At 35.2% G+C, this 23,327-nt stretch overlaps 1 protein-coding gene across 3 annotated transcripts in view; it reads left to right on the top strand.

Moving 5' to 3' along the window:
* Window positions 1-23,327, top strand: part of ROCK1 (Rho associated coiled-coil containing protein kinase 1) — a 148,146-nt gene that overhangs the window by 113,197 nt on the left and 11,622 nt on the right. For all 3 annotated transcript variants that reach the window (XM_059140810.1, XM_059140812.1, XM_059140811.1), the window contains exons 19-27: window positions 219-379; window positions 1,458-1,642; window positions 3,367-3,436; window positions 5,534-5,628; window positions 12,521-12,686; window positions 13,873-13,966; window positions 14,414-14,502; window positions 18,488-18,676; window positions 19,795-19,954. In XM_059140810.1, the coding sequence (XP_058996793.1) occupies window positions 219-379; window positions 1,458-1,642; window positions 3,367-3,436; window positions 5,534-5,628; window positions 12,521-12,686; window positions 13,873-13,966; window positions 14,414-14,502; window positions 18,488-18,676; window positions 19,795-19,954 (1,209 nt within the window). The remainder of the gene's footprint in view (window positions 1-218; window positions 380-1,457; window positions 1,643-3,366; window positions 3,437-5,533; window positions 5,629-12,520; window positions 12,687-13,872; window positions 13,967-14,413; window positions 14,503-18,487; window positions 18,677-19,794; window positions 19,955-23,327) is intronic.

A 23,327-nucleotide genomic window follows, 5' to 3' on the forward strand; every position in this document is an offset into this window, starting at 1 on the left:
CATGGGCTGGATTTAGGAGTTTTATTACTTTATTACAATTTATAACTCCCTTCCTTTAAAGATCCTACTGTACAAACAATTCAAATAACATTAGGACTTCTATAGTGAATAGCTCTATTAGAATCCCAGGACAAAAACAGTAGGGATTTTTGGCACCAATTTGTTTTATACAGCCCATGAAAATGAAAATATGTATAACTTTTTTTTTTTTTCCACAGAAATGGAAAAAAAGCTGAAGGAAGAGAGAGAAGCTCGAGAGAAGGCTGAAAATAGAGTTGTTCAGATTGAGAAACAGTGTTCAATGCTAGATGTTGATCTGAAACAATCTCAGCAGAAGCTTGAGCATTTGACTGAAAATAAAGAAAGGATGGAGGATGAAGTAAGAAGAATAGTACTGGTTTTATTCATCTTAAAAAAGAGAAGCAATCATAAATTATGACTGAAAAGTTATTTTCTGTAATTTAAACACCGTCGAGAAGATTTGAGTGAAATAACCTGAATGTATATGTATTCACTGCTCTGAGGTCACCACTACACCCTTACCTCCTAGGATTTTCCTCTACAAATAGTTTAGTGAACATTCACACCATAAGGTCTATGTCATTTTGCACTATGACAGTACAACTCTGTAGAAGTGTTTTAGCTCCTCCCCTGAAGAATCTGACCATCTGCTTTTTTTTTTTTTTTTTTTTTTTTTTTTTTTTTTTTTTTAAGATTTTATTTACTGTGTGAGAGAGAGAGAACCCACAGGAGCAGAGGGAGAGAAAGAAGTAGACTCTCCGCTGAATAGGAAGCCCCAGGCAGGTCTCAGTTCCAACCCTGGGACCATCACCATTCTGCTTTTAAAAAACAAAAACAACCTTTACTGTAAAGTTACCTCATAATCCCAAAGAGGCACAGTTGCTCTTAGATTTCAACAAAAGTGTTAAACCACAGAGTTTTGACCAGTTTATATTGATAGAAAGCACAGGGTACACTTTTAGAAAGCGGTAAATAAAAAGATAAAATGATATTATATCCTTGTGGTTTATTATAGGAGGGATGAGATATTACCATTATTTAATTATTGAGTAAGACCTCAAAGGTTAATTGTCTGAGAGTCAGAAGCCAGAGTTGGTAAAGGGAACATTATCAGTGGTGATGATAATAAAAGAGTGATTAATGAGCGAAGTGAAGTGTCCTTACCTAAAGTGAAGGACAAAAAAGGACTTGATGTATCCAGAGAAGAAAAGACTTATTGAGTAGTAATGGGAAACTTGGGGACCGAGGTATTGATAGTCTTTAAACTTAAAATGGGAGGCTATAGGTGAAAATACTTTTAGAAAATAAAAGTACCTCTCTCCCTTTGCACTCTCCCCTCCTTGCCCCCCATTCTCTCTCTCTCAAATGAATAAGTCTAAATAAATAAATAAATAAATAGTGAAATTTAAGATCCCAATTATTTTTCTCATTCACAGGTTAAGAATCTGTCCCTTCAACTGGAGCAGGAATCAAACAAGCGGTTGTTATTACAGAATGAATTGAAGACTCAAGCATTTGAAGCAGACAATTTAAAAGGTCAAGAAAAGCAAATGAAACAGGAAATAAATACTTTATTGGAAGCAAAGAGATTATTAGAATTTGAATTAGCTCAGCTTACAAAGTAAGTCTCAAAAATAACATTTTTCTTATTTGTGTTATGTATTTGCTTATGTTTGACATTTTCTGTGTATAGAAATATTGTATTTGGAGTTTGTGAAAGGAAGACTTCAGAAAAATTCATTTAGAGTAGAGATCTTTAAAAGGAGAAAAAAGGAGATTATCAAGACTACTTAATGACTTTACCATAAAACCAAAAGCTACAGATTTGGCATATGATTTTCATACCTACTAGACATGTTTGTTGACACTTGAATTACAAAAATCAGGGACAGGGTTCAGTATCTTATGGGAAATGTTCAGTGTTTCTTTATTCTAGAAGCTAGAGTTAGACATGATGACCCTGTATCTGTCTCTTTTTGTTCCTTCGGTTCATCTCCGAATGCAAAGTACCTTTTTTCTTCCACTCTGCGATATGATGTGTTCGTTCGCTTACTTGAAGTGGAGACAAAGCAAGGTGTCATTATTGCTTGCAGAATTTGTATAAAGACATCCTTCAGAAATTTAATGTCAAAGATGTGTATATCTTATGCCAAGTCATGTGTTTTTATTTCCTTTGGGTTTCTATTAAAATATCTTCCTTTGACACCTTCATTTACAACATAGTAATGCTTGAATAAAATTATCGTGTTTTGTTTTGTTGCATTTATTTTGGCGAAATTCTTTTCTGCCTTTTAGAGCCATCATTTTTGTGTAATGTGTTTTATAGTTCTCCCAAAATAACTTTCACTCACCATTCAGTGAACATTTATTATGTCCTTTTATCAACCATATGCCTTGGTAGATACAAAGCTATTGCTGTCTAATATGAAAACCTAGCAGATACAGACACAATTGTTTATCCTTGGCAGTGTATATCTGTGGGTTGCATTGTCAGGTAACAGATAACTGTCTTATCTGTTTCTGAGTGAATCATGTTCACGTGTGTATTATATATATGTAGATGTGTCTGTGTTCCTTCTCCTTTATCAGTTATTGTTCTTGCCTCCTTTCTTATTCCTTACCTGGTTTTTCATTTCCAGCCCCATCCCCGTGTTTTTTTGGATATCATGTATAGTACTATATGTATATGTAATGCATAGCATATGTAATATTATTAATATTTATTAAATATTTTCATGTCCCCTCTTTTTATTTCCTTACTTCACTACATAAGACACTTAAAATGTATCCCTAAAGGACACCTGGGTGACTCAGTCAATTAAACTTCTGCCTTCAGCTCCGGTCATGATCCCAGGGTTCTGGGATCGAATCCCGGGTTGAGCTCCTTACACAATAGGGAGCCTGCTTCTCCCTCTGCCTGCATCTCCCCCTGCTTGTGCTCTGTCTCTCTTTCTGACAAATAAATAAATAAAATTTTCTAAAATTAAAATAAAATATATTCTAAGAATGCTTTTCTCTATAAAAATTTTTCATTTTTATAGAAGTATCATTTTTATTGTTGCAACTTGGATTAATCCACAATTAACATTCTCCTAAAAGTCACCTTCAGTAGAAAACAGTTTCCTCTACTTTGCATGGTATCACTTTATAAGGAACAAAATGGAACCAGACAGCATGATCTGACAAATAGAATCATAAAAGTAATACTTTGTAAGAAAATACAGTTTTTAAAAAGCAAAGGTCATTTTAGTAAACATTTTTATTTTTAGCAACTTTAATTAATAGAGAATAATATAAAGCCCAATGTAAATAGCACTCATTTACTGTTTTCTCTTTTACCTGAAGACAGTATAGAGGAAATGAAGGACAGATGCGGGAGCTACAAGATCAGCTTGAAGCTGAGCAATATTTCTCGGTAAGAATCATTTTTAACACTTCGCTTGAAACAAGATATTAAGATTTTTAATGTGAATTGTGACATTTTTTCAAATGACCATGAACTGGTTTTCTCCCCCTTTTAATCTCCCCATCTCTACATTTCATTTCTGAATCTGAGTTCATGGTCTGTGTAAGTTGTAAAGAAATTACCATTTTTGTGAAATATTTCTAGAATTGCTTCAAACTAAAGCTATATATAAGACTTCATTAAGGGGTGGTTGGAGTGTCAGTATTTTCATGCATGGTTCATGTATGCATGTTACATTTGTAGGTATAACTGCATACAGTTATAGGTAGAGTTAATGCTCAACAGCTTTGGTCTTGTTTTAGCTCCCTGTATGCACTTCATGTATCTGTTTTGCTTTTTCCTCTGTAGAAGTCGTTCTCTTATTGGCTGCAGCTTATTTTCACTACTACTTTAACATTTATAGCCAGTGCTTTGAGATTTTATTAAAGCTTCTGCATTTTTTATTTCTTTTGGTTGCCAAGTTTATACTCCACCATTTCAACTTAACATTTACCTAGCTTCTCCATTACTATTAACCCTGGCAGCTGCCTTTTCTACAAGTCTTAGTGCAGTTAAGTGAGAGAGTTTGAGTTGTATTGGTGAACATGTCCTAGAAACCAACTGAACAATATTGGAAATAATTATTTCCTTAACAAAGAAACTGAACACTAGTAGAGCTCTACAGAACTTTTCACATGTTCAGAGCTTCATGGTGTACTCTGCTCCTGTCCTAAATAAAAACATGGTGACTGACTTTCTGTTTTTTGCCTGTTTCTTGACTTGTTAGACTATCACTGAAATATGTTTTTAAATTATAAAAAAATTTGGTATTACTGAAAAATTTTTCCTTGGGTAGAGATTAATCTTACTTGTTCAAAGACCACTTCTGCAGTGGTGTGTAATACCATGCACACTTTCTTGTCCATATACTTTCACAGAATAATCTAATACCTCTTTTATTTACATTCCCATTGAAAAATTTGTACTTTTCTCCTAGAGAAGTGCTATTTCTTAGAGGGATAAGTAAGTTCACAGTTTAAAAGTAATTCTCCATAGCTATTTGCTGGTCCTTACTATTTTTTTTTTCCTTATCTTATATATGAAAAAGGATAGTTTACAAAAAAAGACTGCAGAACTGGAAGTTCCCTTTATAATCACAGCACCTTAACAGAACATGGGTCTAATGCTCCCTCATATCTGTTAAATATTTGTTGTTGGAGTTAGCAAAAGCTGAATGAATTTTATAAGGACCATTGTTCTATAATAAGTATGTATTACTTGTTAGCAGAATGTTTGATGAATCTTGTTTTGGTATTTTGTTCATGTCTCTCAACCGCCCACTCAATCCCACCTACCCAAAAAGAGAAGTGGTTTTTCTAACATTATTCACTTTAAGAATTGATATAACTTTTAAATGAATAGTGCTTGCTAAGTTTCTTTATAATGTTTTCCCAAATCAATATAATATTTAATGTCCTTGAGATATAATTTCTATACAGTTACTCGTAGCAATTTAAAGTGTATGTTTTGACAAATGTGTATACTATGTGACAACCACCAAAATGAACATGTAAAACCTTCTTTCACCACAAATTCCCAGTGGCCATTTGCAGTCCCTCTTCCCCACTTACCTCTATTTTCAGGTAACCACTGATTTTGCTTTCTGTCACAATTGACTATTTTTACCTGCTCCAGAATTCCACATACATGGAATCATGCAGTATATAGTCTTTAGCACCTGTTTTTTTTTTTTTTTTCACTCAGCAAAATATTTTTTAGGTGTATTATGTAATTTGTATCAGCAGGTCATTCCTTTTTATCATTCAGTATGGATACTCCACAATTTTTAAAATTCATCTGTTGATGAACCTGATTGTTTACAATTTGTGATAAGGCTGCAGTGAAAATTCATGTACAAGATTTTGTGTGGATATATGCTTGCATTTGTCTTGGGTAAATACTTGGGAATAGAATTGTTGGATTGTATGTTGTTTAACTTTATAAGAAACTACCAAACTTTTTAAACTCCTCATAAACATTTCTTTCTCCCAATCACTTATTTTGCAGACACTTTATAAAACCCAGGTAAAGGAACTTAAAGAAGAAATTGAAGAAAAAAACAGAGAAAGTTTAAAGAAAATACAAGAACTACAAAGTGAAAAGTATGTCTATCCATTTTTCTTTAGAACAAGAATCACTATTACATCATAGCGTTCTTTAAGTTTAAAAATAGAGAGTAGATTTGCCATTATTCTGATGGGAATGATAGAGCAAATCTCATTAGGCTAATTCTGAACAAATCAAACTAAATTTAGACTGATTTTTCTCTTTATGGTGAAGAAGTCCTACATTAACGCTATGGTAATTGTACAGAGATTTGGTAAACTCTAAACATTAAATTGTTTTCAAAGGTCTCTCCATCTTTAAACATCTATTTGTATTTAAATAGTTCATGCTGTACTTAAGTCCTTCTTTTATGCTATGTAAAGGTATTTAGGGTCTCCCTTTTAGTTATTAGGCAGGTTAAGTTCCATTGCATATCTGCTTAGGGCCTTAGAAGAAGACCTAAAGCTATTTAAGTATAACAACTTCTTATAGCTAGGTGGAACAGATATTAAAACTAGTTTTCTGACATTTTTATATTCTCTTTTCATGTAGAAATTTTAAAAATTTAATCATTTTATTGCTGAAACCAAAAATACATTAAATATTGTAACATGCACAGATCTATGAATTATATGACAAATGTTATTATAATTACTACCCATGAAAGAGAACCTTGCTATCCACTTTAAAAGCCCACTGTATTGCCTCTTCTTCCCCCACCACTAAATAATCACTATCGTAACACTTATTTGTTGATGGAACTGGGTCATTTTTCCTGTGTAATTTTCCTCAGTTGCACTGATTTTATTGATTCCATTTCCACAGTTGAACATTCTTGTTCTGTGTTTCCTGCAAATCTATGGTTAAATCTAGAACTGTGCTATCCAATATGATAGCCCCTGGTTTTATGTAGCCATTTAAATTGAACTTATTATGTAATTTTATGTATTATGTATGTATGTATAATATGTAATTTTATGTATTTTATGTAGCCATTTAAATCTAAACTTATTTTTAAAAATTTAAATTTATTTAAATGAAGTTTAAAATTTAGTTTTTCAGGTGTGCTAGCCCCATTTCAGGTGGCCAGCAGTCACATTTAGCTAGTGTCAACCATATTTGACAGCACAGGTGTACAGAACATTTCTATCCTCATAGAAAACTTAATTGGACATCCCTAACTGGGAGTCTTAGTCATATTCAGGTCTGATTTATACAGGGGTGAAGACTGCCTTATACATAATTGTACCGTCTGATTGTTTCTTTGTGTTGTTAACAACCATAGGCACTTAGTGCTTAGATCTTTAATATATTTAGTGGTATCTAAGGTAGGAGCAAAGGTACATTTTCTGGTTAGTCTCTGTGACAGTGATAGACCCCTGTTATAGTCTATTGCCTATCATTTGTATGGTGTCTGCAGTGTAGTATGCAGTCCCATGTTGTGTGCATTCACTGTAAAGAGAGCACCCAATCTTCCACATACCATATTGTTCTATAGGGTTGATAAGTTTGCCCTTGTTTGATCTATTTAAAAGAAATATACTGATCACCACTAGTGTGGTAAGTACTATGCTTCATGCCAGTGATATGATCATTAGTAAGTTATGGTTCTTACCCTCAAGTACTTCAGAATCTAGTCAGGAAACAAATGTAATTAAGGTAAGTGTCTATAACAAAGTGCTAGGAACTGACAAGGTAGTGTCTTAGAAAGCTTCATTCTTTGAAGTGGAGAATGGATTAGAGGCAGAACTGGCGGATACAGGAAGTTGAATTATGTAACCATTGGAAAATCTAAATGTAAAATTATAGTGGAAGTTGACAGTAAAAGGAGAGGCAAGTACATGGGGAAAATAGGAAGTAGAGGCAATAGGACTTGTAGATTTGGGAGTGTGGGGACAAAAGTTGGGGAAGATTTCAGGTGGGTTCTCAAGTTTTTGACCAGGGAAGTTGGGGTGATGGTAGCACTGGTCCCTGAGTTAAGGAATGCCAAATTTGTGAAACAAGGGGAGACACGATTTTTTCCATTTCAGACCTGTTATAGGCAGTGCCTGTGGGTTGTCCCAAGAGAAATGGTTCTGAAATTGCTTCAGAGCTCAGAGAAAAGATAAGGAAGGACTTGAAGCTGATTTGACAGTCATTGTCATATACTGAAACAGAGATTGATGAGATTTGTTAAGGTGATTATGTACATCAAAGTTTATTAACTCATGAACTTACAGTACCACCCATTTACCTAATTTGAAGCTAGTTGGGTATGTTCAATGTGTAAGTTGTATTATAACAAACTGAGGAATTCATCTCAGTTTTAACCACTTGCTGCCACATGGTAACATTGATTCAGTATTACAAGATCTGATTTTTCAAGAGGAGCCAGAAATCTGAATTTTATGTAAAATGTTGGCCCAAATTTATTTTAATTGTATGTCTGGAGGAACACTTATGTGGACTCATTTTACCCTCTCAGGTAACAAGCTATAATCCCTACTGTAGGATGAGAAGATGTAAAGGCTGATGATAGACTTCTAGCACCTTTACTTCCAAAGAAAGGGCAGAGGAAGGGAATGTAAGAAGTAACCAGTAATACAAGGGGAAAACAGAATAGGATCACAAAGTCTAGGAAAATAGAATACTTCAAAGAAGACAAAGTGATTTAAAGTGCCAAATACTCAAAAAGGTCAGGTAAAAAATAAATTGTCCATTATATTTAAGGTTATTAGTTATTTTGTTGAGAACAGTTCCTAAATGGTAATAAGAATGAATATAAGGGTAAGGGTAGAAGTGGAGACCAAGCGTAGACAGTAGCCCTATTTACCTCCTACCGTTCAGCAAACTAATCAGTTACTCTTCTGCCTCAGGGCTTATGGACTAGCTCTCCCCTCTTCCTGGAACATTTTTCCTCTGAGTATCCACATGGCATGCTCCTTCACCCTCTTCAGGCCTAGGTCTAAATGTCATCTCAGAGGGGCCTTCCCTGAATATCCTTCCTAAAATTGTGCAAACTTCCCCACCCCACCTTGCTGCCCAGTTTAGTACTTCCTTACATGTTTTGTTTTTCTCTGTAGCACTTTTCCCTTCCCAGTATATTATAGCATTTGGTGACTTACTTTACTTACTGTTTTTCTCTCTGCTATAACTTAAGCTCAGCAAAGAAAGGAATTTTTAAATGTTTTGTCCTTAACTCTGTTTCACTGTTAAATATAGAGCACCTGGAATTGTACCTAGAACATAGTAGATGGTCAGTAAATATTTCTTAAATTAAAAAATTCAAGAAATATGGTTGTTGAGGCAAGGAGATAGAACAATAGCTAGAGGAGAAGTTGAAAAAGAGCCATTTCTTTTTAAAGATAGCAGAGATTTGAGCATATTTAAATGAGATATGGGAAAGATACCAGAGTGGGGAAAGTTACACATCTATTCATTGACTGAAACAAAATTTCTGAGCACTTTCTGTGGGCTGGAGACTTCAGTACTGCAGTGAACAAGAACAAAGCTCCTGCTTATAATCTTATAACCTAGAAGAAAAAGGAGTCATTAATAAATTGATTTCATTAAGGAGGCAGGAGAATAAAGGTGACAGATTGGCCTTAGGCATTGGTAAAGACAAGTCTTTTATTTATGGGGAGTTGTGAAGGAAGTTGAATGGCTATAGCTGCAGACAGTTTTACCCTGAACCATCTTATTTCTTTTTTTTCTCTTGCACATATGCATAGCCAGGGATAGAACTGTAATTTGGGATAAATAGGTTTTCTGGCATTTTATATATAACTTAGATACATTTACCTGAATTTGCTACAAAGCAGTAAGCCCAGGTAGGAGTACATTTGTCAATCTCAAACCTTGTGTTATAATAGCCCAGAACTACCCCTAGGATCATAGACTTAATTAACATTGGCAGTACTTCCTATCTTTTCCTAACATACTAACTTCTCTGCACTTTGAGATAGCTATATCTTCTGCTTTCTCCTCAGATCTTCAGCAACCTGTCTTCATCCTCACACTCAACAAACGGCATTGCTTCCTAGAAGTTGAGAACTTCTGCTCTGTCCCACCCTCATAGCTACTAACCTGTCTTCCTCTGTAGCTATAAACCCTGCCTTCCTTGACTGATGTAAATAAACAAAATGTGCTTTTAACCACCTCGATCCCATTTTCTGCCTACATAAGAATATGACTTCAGGAATCCTCACCTTTCCTGGGTTCATTTTTTTCCTTCATACAGTAATTTTCATTGTTATGTAAACATACATTAAACATCTTTGTAAAAAATAGCCATCTTCTAAGTGCATTTTACTTCCAGCTGCCATCCTATTTTTCTGCCTCCTTTTGTAGCAGACTTCTTTGAAAGGTGACATACCATTTATATTCAGTTCCTCTTCTCCCTTTCTCTCTCTAGCTCATTCCAGACTTCTGCACTCAAGATGCTACCAAAATAACCCTTCCCATGGTTACTGATGACTTCCTAATAGTTAAAGACAATAGTCAATTCTCAGTCCTTATCTTATTTAACAGTAGCTGTTGACATAGTTGATTACTCTCTCTTGACAAAATTTCTTCAGTTGGCTTCTGTGACATCACATGGCATTTTTTCTTACTGAACTGGCTACTTTTAACCTCCTTTGCTCCTTTGTCCCTTCCCCTCTCTGAGACCTTTAAAGTTTGGAGGGCCCAAGGGATCACTCTTGCCTTGTTCTCATCCAGCTTCATGGCTTTAAATAGCATCAGTGTACAAGCACATTCTCCCCAAATTCCAGACTTGTATGTCCAGCCGTCTGTTTGACTCCACTTGAATGTTTAATAAGCATCTCATTTGTAACATGTCCAGAAAAAACTCCTGATTCCCATACCTTGCCAACCTGCTCCTCCCTGTTTTCCCCCATTTCATTTTAGCAATTCCATTATTTCCAGTTGTTTAAATAAAAAAAAAAACTTGAAATTATCCTAAACTTCTTTTTTTTTTCTTATACTCTATGTGCAGTCCATTTAAAAAGCCTATTTAGCTGTAATTTAAAAGTATATCCAGCGGTGCCTGAGTGGCCCAGTGGGTTAAAGCCTCTGCCTTCAGCTCAGGTCATGATCCCAGGATCCTGGGATCGAGCCCCGCATCCAGCTCTCTGCTTGACGGTGGGCCTGCTTCTTCCTCTCTCTCTCTCTGCCTGCCTCTCTGCCTACTTGTGATCTCTGTGTGTCAAATAAATAAATAAAATCTTTAAAAAAAAAAAAAGTATATCCAGAATCTAATCAGTTCTCACTTGTACCATTTTTCAGCCTGATCCATATTGCCACCGTCTCCAGTTTTGGTACTTTCATTAGCCTCCTAGCTGAGATCCTTGCTTCTGCCATTGTCCCCCAACAGTCTTATCTTAAAACTGCAGCCAGAATGATCTTTTTAAAACCAAATACTCAAAGTAAAAGCCAAAGTTCCCTATACTGTCATAGAAAGCCTTACAAGGTCTGTTCTCTCTCCCCACTTCTCTCAATTCATTTCTCACAACTTTCCTTCATCTCTCACCTCACTCACATAAGCTTCTTTCAGACCAAACTTAGGGCATTTGTTATTAGAGATTTCTTCCACCTTAGCCCTGTATTTTCAGATACCTACATAGCTCACTCCCTTACTTCCTTCATATCTCTTCTCACATGTCTTCTTAGCAAAGAGGCCTCCTTGATCACCCTGTATAAAATGCACATTCATAGCCTCTTCCACCTTTTTTGTTTTATTTTGTTCTCTGTGGCATGCTATGTACTGTTCATCTTCTTTAAATTGCTTCTTTCATCCCATTAATATATGCTTTCTCAGGGCAGAGACTTTGTTACTACTATATGTCTTAATTCAGACAGGGGTGTTTGACACATAGTAAACATTTAGGTAAATGCGGACAAATGAATAATTTTCTTCTTTTTTTTTTTTTTTTTTTTTTTTTTTTGTAGTTAGTATATGTCTCCCTCCTTAACCTTGAGAAAGAAAATTTCATTTGAGGCGCCTGGGTGGCTCAGTGGGTTAAAGCCTCTGCCTTCAGCTCAGGTCCTGGGATCAAGCCCCACATCGGGCTCTCTGCTCAGTAGGGAGCCTGCTTCCCTTCCTCTCTCTCTGCCTGCCTCTCTGCCTACTTGTGATCTCTGTCAAATAAATAAATAAAATCTTTAAAAAAAAAAAAAGAAAGAAAATTTCATTCTTATCATTCCCTTAGTAAAAATAGTTGGAAGTCATTCATTCACTTAGCAAACATTTATTGAGTATCTACTGTATATAGGGAAGATACAGTCATGACTCAGAGAGTTTATTGAACAGAAGTTCTTTAGGAAGAGCAAGCAAACTGGAATGATCTGGTCCTGGTCTGAATGTCAGTTCCAAAAAGCTTTAAAGTATAATTCCCAAGGAGCATTCCTAGAATAGTTTATAGTGGTTTACAAATCTATTTATAAGTCATCATAATCTCATTACATTTCAGAACTGAAAGGATCTCAAAAATCATTTAACCCTCTCATTTTACAGGTTTGATTAAATTGAGCTCCAGGAAATGTAAGAAATTTGCCCCGTGTCCTTACCCAATTAGTGAAGAACAGGGATGATAAGGGTTAAGGTCTGGCCTCCTGGTTTACAAGCCTATTACTTTTCCTCTCTCCTATGCTACCTTCCATTCTAAATCCACAACAAGTTCGTTTTCAAAAGTAGACTGCTTGCCATTGCTTTACTACCTTTTCTTAGTTAAGCACAACAGCAGGTACAGGATTAAAGAGTTCTTTACTTGTACAGTTTTTCAAAATGTTAGAAGTTAAATTTATTACTTTTATAGAATTTTTGCATTGGATTCAATAATGAATTTTATTTTAAGCAATAAAATACTTAATTCTTATTGTTTAAATATAGTTGTCTTCTTTAAGCATATCATTAAGTTGGAAAAATAACTGAATTTTTTTATAACCATTTCTCTTATAAATCTATTGCAGGGAAACTCTTGCTACTCAGCTGGATCTAGCAGAAACAAAAGCTGAGTCTGAGCAGTTGGCTCGAGGGCTTCTAGAAGAACAGTATTTTGAATTAACCCAAGAAAGCAAGAAAGCTGCTTCCAGAAATAGACAAGAGATTACAGATAAAGATCATACTGTTAGTCGGGTAAGTGTGATTGTCAGGTAAGTTTTATGACTGAAATTTATCTAAATCAAAATAGGTCACATCTTAGTGTTAGGGTGAATATGTGTGCATATGTATTTACTTTGACTTATACAGAGTGGTCAATCTGTACTTATGTATAAAATAGTTTATATAATCCAAAACCATTGTTAATGATTTTTTAATGACTGAAATTCTTATTCAGTGTAATGTGGTTTTTCTCTTTCTAGCTATAGATCTTTTTTTTTTTTTTTTTTTTTTAATTTATTTTGACAGACAGAGATCACAAATAGGCAGAGAGGCAGGCAGAGAGAGAGAGGAAGGAAAGCAGTTATCCTGCTGAGCAGAGAGCCCAGTGCGGGGCTCGATCCCAGGACCCTGGGATCATGACCTGAGCCAAAAGCAGAGGCTTTAACCCACTCAGCCACCCAGGCGCCCCTCTAGCTATAGATCTTAATATATTTTATGTAAAGAAATCCTTGGGTTAAATTTATTTGTTGTATTATCTTAATACATTGCAACAGACTTTGTGACCACAATTTTATAAAACTCAGAAACTGTTTTGGGATGAGAAATTCTTTATGGATATCTACAAATTAATCTCAGAAAACCAGTACTACAATTACTATTCCTGAAATTTACACTATTTTCTATATAGATCATGGAGATTGAAAGGGGAGTTAGATTTTTCTTTTGAAGTTACCATGAAGTGCTCTGGTATTAGTAGTCCTGGGTTCAAAGCTTAGCTCTGCCTCTGAGAAGTTACATGGTCTTGGCAATTTACGTTACTACCTTAATCCTCAGATTCTTCGTCTATAAAATAGAAATAATACCAGGGTGCCTGGCTGCCTCAGTCAGTATATCATGTGACTCTTGATCTTGGAGTTGTGAATTTGAGTCCCATGTTGGGTGTAGAGTCTACTTTTATTTAAAAAAAAAAAGAAAGAAAGAAAGAAAGAAAGAGGGAAATAATACCTATTCTACAAGATTCTTATGAAGGTTAAATGAAGTATATTTGAATTTAAGTATATCCACTTACGTTAAACCAGAACCCAGGCATTTTTATAACAAAGCAGTATCTGACTCCACATTTAAGGAGAATGCAGTTTTTGGGTTTTTTTAAGGTCATTATTTTAAATACAAGACTAGCAAAGTGAATGTAACTTAAACCTTTGTGTATTTTGTTAAGCTTGAAGAAACAACCAGCATGTTAACCAAAGATATTGAAGTATTAAGAAAAGAAAATGAAGAGATAACCGATAAAATGAGGAGGGCAGAGGAGGGTACGTAAGGTTTTTTGTTTCTGTTTTTCTTTTTTAATCATAATGTTTCATCAAGTTCAGTGGTAAATCTTGAGCTATTCATATTGTGTGTTAGGTTTTTGAAATTTGTTTTCAAATGTTAAATAACTCTTGTAGCCTTAAGAATTATCTTAAGATAATTTAGAACTTAAATGTTCTCAGCCCCAAAAATGGTATGTGAGGTGATGGATGTGTTCAGTAACTTGATGGTAGAATCCTTTCATGATGTATACTTGTATCAAATCATGTTGTACAGCTTAAGTATCTTACAGATTTGTCAGTTATAGCTCAGTAAAGCTGAACAAAAAAGAATTATCTTTACGAAGTTACTAAAAGTTATGTAGTATATACTAATTTAAGTAAAGAACATTGTTAATTTGGAACACAATTTAATGTCATATAATAACACTTTATATAATTTATTAACAGAATATAAATTGAAGAAGGAGGAGGAGATCAGTAATCTTAAGGCTGCCTTTGAAAAGATTATCAATACAGAAAGAACCCTTAAAACGCAGGTATACATGCTCTCTTAGCCTTTTCCAAATGTTTTATTTGAATATCATATATTCAGAAATTAATATTTTTTTGTGTACTTTTTCTTAAAACTTAGGTTATAATGTTCAGACTTTTCACTGGAACAAATAATGTAATATTCTTTCTTCATTCAATATAGAAGACTTTTCAGAAAATTGGATTTCAATTGAGTTAAGAAAGAAGATGTGAGATAGATAGATAGGTGGAATAGTAGTCAGCCTTAAAAAAAGAAAGAATGAAATCTTACCATTTGCAGCCACAGGGAGAGAACTGTACTGTATTATGCTAAGCAGAATTAGTCAGAGAAAGACAAAATACCACATGATTTCACTGACGAGTATAATTTAAGAAAACAAATGAATATAGGGGAATGAAAAAAAAAAAGAGAGGGACACAAACCATAAGAGAGACTCTTAACTATAGAGAACAATCTTAGGGTTGCTAGAGAGGAGGTGGGGGGGGGAGGCTAAATGGGTGACAGGCATTAAGGAGGACACTTGTGATGAGCACTGGGTTAGTTAATATAAGTGATGAATCATCAATTTCTGTCCAGAAACTAATACTACACTATATGTTAACTAACTAGAATTTTAATAAAGGAGAAAGAAAGTAGCTTTCCTGATCATTTGACTAGTAAAAACATATTTTAGATTGTACAGAAGACCTATAATTGACGGTAGGAAAGCTTAGTGAAAACACTTGACTGAAGCCAAAAGAGAAGAACTAGGAATAAATAAACTATAGGGGTGGCTGTATCATTTTACTGTGTATTTAGTGAAGCAGCTAGATCAGATTTAACTTGATATCTTACATTTTATTAAGTTATCTAGTAGTTTAAATTCTTCATAACATATTGTGTATCTCAGTTGATTTTATGATAAAATAAATGTTTTTACCTTTTTTTTTTTTTTAAGATTTTATTTATTTATTCACCAGAGAGAGAGAGAGTATGTATAAGCAGGGGGAGCATCAGGGAGAAAGAGAAACAGGCTTCCCACTGAGCAAGGACCCTGATGCAGGACTCAATCCTAAGACCCTGGTATCATGACCTGAGCCAAAGGCAGATGCTTAACAGACTGAGCCACCCAGGCGTCCCAGTATTTTTTTACTTTTTTATTAAACATTTGTAATACCCCTTTACCACTTACCTGGTCTCCATCTCAGCAGTTTTTTATGTTGCAACCAGATTAATCTTTCAAAAATGCACTTAATATCTGTTGATAATCCTTCAGTGGAAGTTCTGTGTACCTTTATATACAGAGACCATGAAGAAAAAAGATTGACATTTGACGTTTATTACACAAAAATTCAAGTCTCTGGAATCCAAAACAACATAAGCTGAAAGAAAAAAAACTAAGTAGAATATTTATAGAAAATACAGATAAATATAAAGAATATCTCCAAATTTTAAAAAGGCAATTTAATGTGGAAAAAAGGAGGGCATTTGAAAGAAAAAGAAACAGTAAAGAATTTTAAGAAGCTCAACCATAACAGTAAGCCAAGAAATAGAAATTAAAGTAATAATGAGGTATGTTTTTGACAAATAGGCACATTTAAATTAGATACAATCCTATTTGGCAAGAACATGGGGAAAGTTTATTTGTATAGTTTTTGAGGGAGTAAACTATGAGAATGATTAACACAGACTAACACGTTTTAATGTGCATATTCTTTGACCTAGTAATTGCACATTAGGAATTTATCCTATATTAAAAACTCCACAAATGCTCAAAAGAAGTATATACAGATGTAATTATGCAATGACATTTTTAATGGTGAAAAGTAAAATTAACCCAACCACCCATCAGCATAGTATTGACAAATCATAATACATCCATGCAATGCAAAGAAGCCATTAAAAATAAATGAAATAGGGGCACTTGGGTGGCTGAGTCGCTTAAGCATCTGCCTTTGTCTTGGGTCATGATCCCAGATTCCTGGGATCAAGTACCATGTCAGGCTCCGTGTTCAGTGGAGAGTCTGCTTCTCCCTCTCCCTCTGCATCTCCCCCTGCTTCTCTTTCGCTCTGTCAAATACATTTTTTTTAAAAAAAGTAAATGAAATAATACATAATGACATAGGAAAATATTTCAAATGATGTATGATATAAAATCAAAAATTTTTTAAAAGATTTTATTTATTTATTTGACAGACAGAGATCACAAGTAGGCAGAGAGGCAGACAGAGAGAGAAGGAAGCAGGCTCCCTGCTGAGCAGAGAGCCCGATGTGGGGCTCAATCCCAGGACCCTGGGATTACAACCGGAGCTGAAGGCAGAGGCTTGAACCCACTGAGCCAGCCAGGCGCCCCTAAAATCAAGTTTAAAAAGCAAGTCGCAGCACAGAATGTACAGCATGATTCTGTTTTTAAATTTAATTAGATTTGTAATCAGTTTATATATGCATAGGGAAAATTTAAATACACACCCAGCAGATTGAAAGAAGAGACTTAAGCAGAGGTGCTCTTTGATGGATGATACATACCACAAGGGCTTTTCACTTTCTTCATAATACATTTTTGTGTTTGATTTTTTCTTGTAATATGTTAGATTTACTATTGTAAAAAGAAAATACTCATTATGAGTTCAGTGAAGTAAGTTTTTACTGCATTGAAAAATTTATGGACTCCCCATCCTAGATAGGACCAAATCTACATGGAAATGATAGTGGCTCAGGTTATTTTCTATTTTTCTTTTAAAGGCATGTTTTCTTAAGATTTTATTCATTTATTTATTTGTCAGAGAGCGAGGGAGAGTAAGCGCATGCACAAGCAGGCAGAGTGGCAGGCAGAGGCGGAGAGAAAAGCAGGCTGCCTGCCAAGCAAGGAGCCTGATGTGGGACTTGATCCCAGAAACCTGGGATCATGAACTGAGCTGAACAGCTTAACAGACTGAGCTACCCAGGCGTCCCCTTTTTTCTATTTTAATGGAAAAAATCTTTTTTTTTTTTTTTTAACATCATTGCTGAAAATACCATGACTTACATTTTAGTTTATGTAGCTTAATGTTTTTAAGACTTCTGTCTCATTTTGAATATATTCTTTCCTCTGGCAGAGGGGGTTAGCCTCAGCTAACATTTATATTCCCTCTTACATGCAAAGGGGCCTCAGTATGGCCTAGTCTGCTTCCCTGTCTGCTTACTTTTCTCCTTGTCCAGAAGAAAAAAATTATTATCTTTCATCTGATAGTAATGCCATTCTTGGCTGTCCCTGACTCCCCTCTTTAATATGGTTTCATTTTGCTTATTCAACTCCTGTTTGTCTTTTTAAGAAACATATGTGGACACATAGCAGGTACACCAGGAAGCCATCCCTGACCTCCCAAGTTTCAGTTAGGTACTGCTCTCATAGCATCCTTTTGCCTCTTTTCTTTTTACTCACCATTCTCTATTATAATGCTTGCTTGTCTGGCTCCTCCACCAGATTAGGGATGATGGATGTAACCTCGGGGCATAACTGTGTATTCTATTTTTTTTTTTTAAGATATATTTATTTATTAGAGAGAGATCATGAGCAGAAGGGGCAGTGGGAGAAAGAATTCCTAGCAGACTCCGCACTGAACGCAGAACCTGATCCTGGGCTCTATCCCACTACACTGAGATCACAACCTGAGCAGAAACCAAGAGTCAGAGGCCCAACCAACTGTGCCACCCAGGCGCCCTTGTATATTTTTATATCTAGTACCAGTCAGAGTGCCTACATTATAACAAGTGCTGGATAATTGTTGAATGATAAATGGATTTTTGCAAGCCTATTTGGTTCTTACATTTGAGTGAGATAAAACAGTAATAGTTACTCATGCTACCAGTTATCATGTCCCAGCCTTCATTAGGTTCTTATCCTTACACACAGAGTCCTGCTTTCTGATTTTGAAGGAAAGAAAAATATATTTTAGTGGAGATTTAAATTAGGTATAATTAGATTATAGTATATAATTAGATGATATAGACCTTTATTAATATTTTAATAGGCTGTTAACAAGTTGGCAGAAATAATGAATCGGAAAGATTTTAAAATTGATAGAAAGAAAGCTAATACACAGGATTTGAGAAAGAAGGAGAAGGAAAATCGAAAGCTACAACTGGAACTCAACCAAGAAAGAGAGAAATTCAACCAGATGGTAGTGAAACATCAGAAGGAACTGAATGACATGCAGGCGGTAAGGTTTGTGTGTGTGTGTGTGTGTGTGTGTGTGTGTGTGTGTGTTTGCAGGATTATTTTCTTAATTTGTCATTGCTATTTATACCTGTCATATGTTGATCTTATCTAGATTTTTTAGTATAAAAATGCATATTCAGGATTGTAGAGTCCACAGATTGATTTTTATGACTCTGATATGAACTGTGATCTTGAAAAACTAGAAAGATACTCTTATCTATTAACCATGATAATTTGAGTAATTTTTACCCATTAGCATGTGCTTGATTAAAGATGCTGCTTCGAGAGAAACTACCAAAGGTTTGCCTCTTTGACGTTAGACTGAAATAGAAGATAGGACTAGGAAAATACTAAGTATAGTTGAGGTAGAGGATTTGAAGTATTATAGATTTTTTGTTTTCTCTAATCAGGACTCACTTTTTGGAAATCAAAATTTCAAACTTAATTTTTTGATATTTCCTGGTTTGTTAATAGTACAAAATTAAGAACATGGTCTCTGGACCTAGACTGATTTAGATACAAGCACTGGCTATCATTTGTGGTTTTACCGTCCTGAGCAGCTTTCTGTACCTTTTAAACTACTTCATTTGGAGCCGTAAAAGCATTTCCTGTTGTTTTTAACAGGTGTTTGGTGTTTGGTTTTTGATGCTTTGTATGTATGTATGTATGTATTTATGTATTTATTTATTTTGAGAGCGGGAGGGGAGCCCAGCAGACAAAGAGGGCAAGAGAGAATCTTAAGCAGGCTCCCCGCCCAGCACAGAGCCTGATGTGTGAGGCTCAGTCTCAAAAGCCTTCAATCATGACCTAAGCCAAAATCAAGAGTTGGGTGCTTAACCAGCTGAGCTACCCAGGTCCCAGCTGCTTTGTATTTAAAAATTAAAACAAAAGATTTGTTTAAAGCAAGAAGAAAAGGAGGTTACCCAAGCAATGTATTACTGAGGAAGAGAACTTACATTTTTACAATTATATCATAATCTGTAGTATTTAGCATTCATGAAGCTTACATTAATTTTTTAGGAAGAGTAACTTTAGATTCTTTAACATTTACAGTTCCATTAATTCTTAATTTCTTAATGCTGGGAATTTGATAGTCATATTTTGTATTTTTCAAAATAGCAATTGGTAGAAGAATGTGCACATAAGAATGAGCTTCAGATGCAATTGGCTAGCAAAGAGAGTGATATAGAGCAATTGCGTGCTAAACTTTTGGACCTTTCGGATTCTACAAGTGTTGCTAGTTTTCCTAGTGCTGATGAAACTGATGGAAACCTTCCAGGTAAGAATATTCCTGTTCATTCAGGTTTGATTAAAGACATGGAAATTAATGTATGTTTCTTTCATTTAACTTTCTACCCTTTGTCATTTTTTTCCATGGACCTTAAGATGTTTCTGTTTGTGATAGCCAAAGTCTGATTATGTCTGCATTTTATAGAATAAGAGCAGTCGAAAGAAATCTTAGGCTATTAAAGTGAATCTAAGAGGCTGTATCTGAATAAAAATCTTAAAGAACCTTATGAACCTATGAACACTTAACTCCATGGTGAAAGTTGAAGCTGCTGCTTTTACCTTTCACTATTTAAAGAAAATTATGTTTTCATGAGTAACAGCTCTTTAATGTTTATGTTTTTGTTTTTTTGTATTGTTGTACAAAAACTAAGAACTGGGCTTAATAATCAAAACCACAGCAGCCTATAGAGAGAGACCTTTCTAATGTAGTTTTGATAAACTTTGGTCAGACTTTAAGTTTCAAATTTAGAGAAATAGATTAAAAAGGATTGAGAGATGCAGTGAGGGGATAGTCAATTGAAGACAAAAGTGAGTATGTAGCATTTCAGACTTTTTTCCTTTGTCTTTTTTTTTCCCCAGTAAAGAGTAAATTTAAAAATAAACATCCATTCTTGGGTTTATTATAGTGTAAGTTATAGTACATTTATATATTTTTTTAAGATTTTATTTATTTATATGACAGAGAGATCACAAGTAGACAGAGGAGCAGCAGGCAGAGGGCAGAGCACGGGTGGTAAGCAGGCTCTCTGCTGAGCAGAGAACCCCTTGCGGGGCTCGATCTTGGGACCCTGGGATCGTGACCTGAGCTGAAGGCAGAGCTTTAACCCACTGAGCCACCCAGGCACCCCCGTACATTTATATTTTTTTAACAGAGGTAGGCAATATACATAAGTTCAATTTAGGAATAAATAGGGTATAAATATACACACACATACATTTGACATCTACATATCCTTTGGTCAAGGTTTTAGAAGCTTTGTTCACATGGTCATAAATATGAACATCAATTTTAATTTATGTGTTTCCTGAATAATGTGTTAGATTTAACTCTTGTATACCATGTCATCCCTGCCCTCTTCCTTTTGTGTCTTTGCTAGCCCCAAATTAGATATCTGAGAAAGGACAGAGAGTGAAATTTCTTTTTACGGTCAAGGAGTTCCTTCTGTTTTCCCATTATTAGTTCTCTGAAACCTCCTGCGTCTTGAAAATCTTGTAGGTGCATGTCCTTTATCAGAGGATCAGTTTGGATTTAATAAGAACCTCTTGCTTCAGCTGTTGTTTGAAAATCTTTCAAAAGTTAGTTTTAATCATCAGAGTATGACTTTTAGGGATGTTTGGCTACATTCTTGAAATTGTAGCTCAGAGTCCCTCTTCATTAATCCCAAGCTGTGTCTTGAGTTATTCAGTAAAGGAATTCTTACTCAATTTAGTGGAAGTTAAATAGCCTGACCAGGTTTTTGTCTTTATTCCACCGATTTACGTTTAACTTTGATTATAATGTCTTATTATGTTTGCCTTGGTTTTCTTTATATTAGGTTAAACATTGCAGAGACTTTATTAATGAATATTACTTAGAATAATTTGAATTGAATGATTCGTTTGGGAGACATCTAAAGAGGAGGCAGGTGACGAGTTTTTGTCTTCCATTCTGGCTTATTCAAGAAAGTTAAACTCAGGATGATCAGATGGTTTGATTGGCAGACTTAAATTAGGGCTCCATTTAAATTTCTGAATCCTGACCTAATCCATTTAGGAATAAGTCGGCAAAGAAACTGTAAAATGTTGCTACTGACTCCATTCTGAGTTATATCACTTAGAATAGCTGTGTATTTTCAGAGATTCTGTTGTAAGGTTTTCAAAATTCAAACCAAGTGAAGGAAAAAATAATACTGGTGGGCATTCTTCATTGCTATAAAATGAGAAAGTCAGTTATCCCTGTCTCTCATTAGTGCACTTTTAGTCTTGAAACTTTACAAAGATCTCTGTAGTGCTAACTTTCACACTGTACGTAGACAGTAATGGAAAATCTTTATTTTTTTAACCCATTTTTGCATCAGATGTTTTGCTTAGTAAATTAAAAATCTGTTCTAAATCTATTTACTAGAACTTGGGGTGCTTGGATGGCTCAGCCATTACGTGTCTGCCTTCGGCTCAGGTCATGATCCTAGGGTTCTGGGATCGAGCCCTGCATCGGGTTCCCTGCTCAGTGGGAAACTGCTTCTCATTCTCCTATTCCCTCTGCTTGTGTTCCCTCTCTTGCTGTGTGTCTCTCTGTCAAATAAATAAAATCTTAAAAAAAAAAAAAAAAAGAGTTACCATTAAAAAAAACCAATTTACTAGAACTTAAAAATGGGCATTGGCAAATAAAGTTAAGGTTTTGCTGTCATATCTAGGAAGAACTGTTAAAGAATTCTGATAGTCGCTCTTAATTTAAGAGAGTTACATATGATTCAAGTATCTAAAATTTTTGAAGATAATGACTAATGATTAATTTTACTTAGTTTAGAAAATTAGTTAATTGAACTACAGGCTGAAAAGGAAGAACTTTGTAGGGCATACATTTACTTAACAGTTAAAATAAAGGCCTTTTGAAATATGGATCATTTTTTTAGCGCAGCAAGATTTTTTTTTTTTTTCTTTTAAAGATTTTATTTATTTGACAGAGAGATACAGCAAGAGAGGGAATACAGCAGAGGAGTGGGAGAGGGAGAAGCAGGCTTCCCACTGAGCAGGGAGCCCGATGTGGGGCTCAATCCCAGGACCCCGGGATCATGACCTGAGCTGAAGGCAGACACTTAACGACTGAGCCACCCAGGCACCCCACAAGATTTTTTTTTAAGATTATTTAGAGAGAGAAAGAGAGAACACACATGCATGTTGTGCATGCAGGTGGAAAGGAGGAAGAAGGTCAGAGAGAGAGAAGGAGATTGAGGTGGGGCTCAGGGCCGGGGCCTTGTGATCATGACCTGAGCTGAAACCAAGAGTTGGATGTTTTAACCAGCTAAGCCATGCAAATACCCTGAGATGTTTTTTGTTGTTGTTTTGGGTTTTTTTTCCCCCAAGAAGTTGGGTGGATCGGGGCACCTTTGCCTCAGGTCATGATCCCAGAGTCCTGGAATCTAGCCCCATGTCATGCTCTCTGCTCAGCAGGGAGCTTGCTTCTCCCTCCTGCTCAGCCTGCTGCTCCCCTGTTTGAGCTTGCTCGATCACTTGCTCGCTCGCTCTCTCTCTGTCAAATAAATAAAATCTTCAAAAAAAAAAGATGTTGAGTGGATGAACTGATAATATGACTTAGTAATAGATTTCATCATTCAATATAAAGATTCTCATTTAATTACCATGTATACCTAGGGTTAAGCCTC

This window comes from Mustela lutreola, chromosome 11 (assembly GCF_030435805.1).
Source record: "Mustela lutreola isolate mMusLut2 chromosome 11, mMusLut2.pri, whole genome shotgun sequence".
NCBI lineage: Eukaryota > Metazoa > Chordata > Mammalia > Carnivora > Mustelidae > Mustela > Mustela lutreola.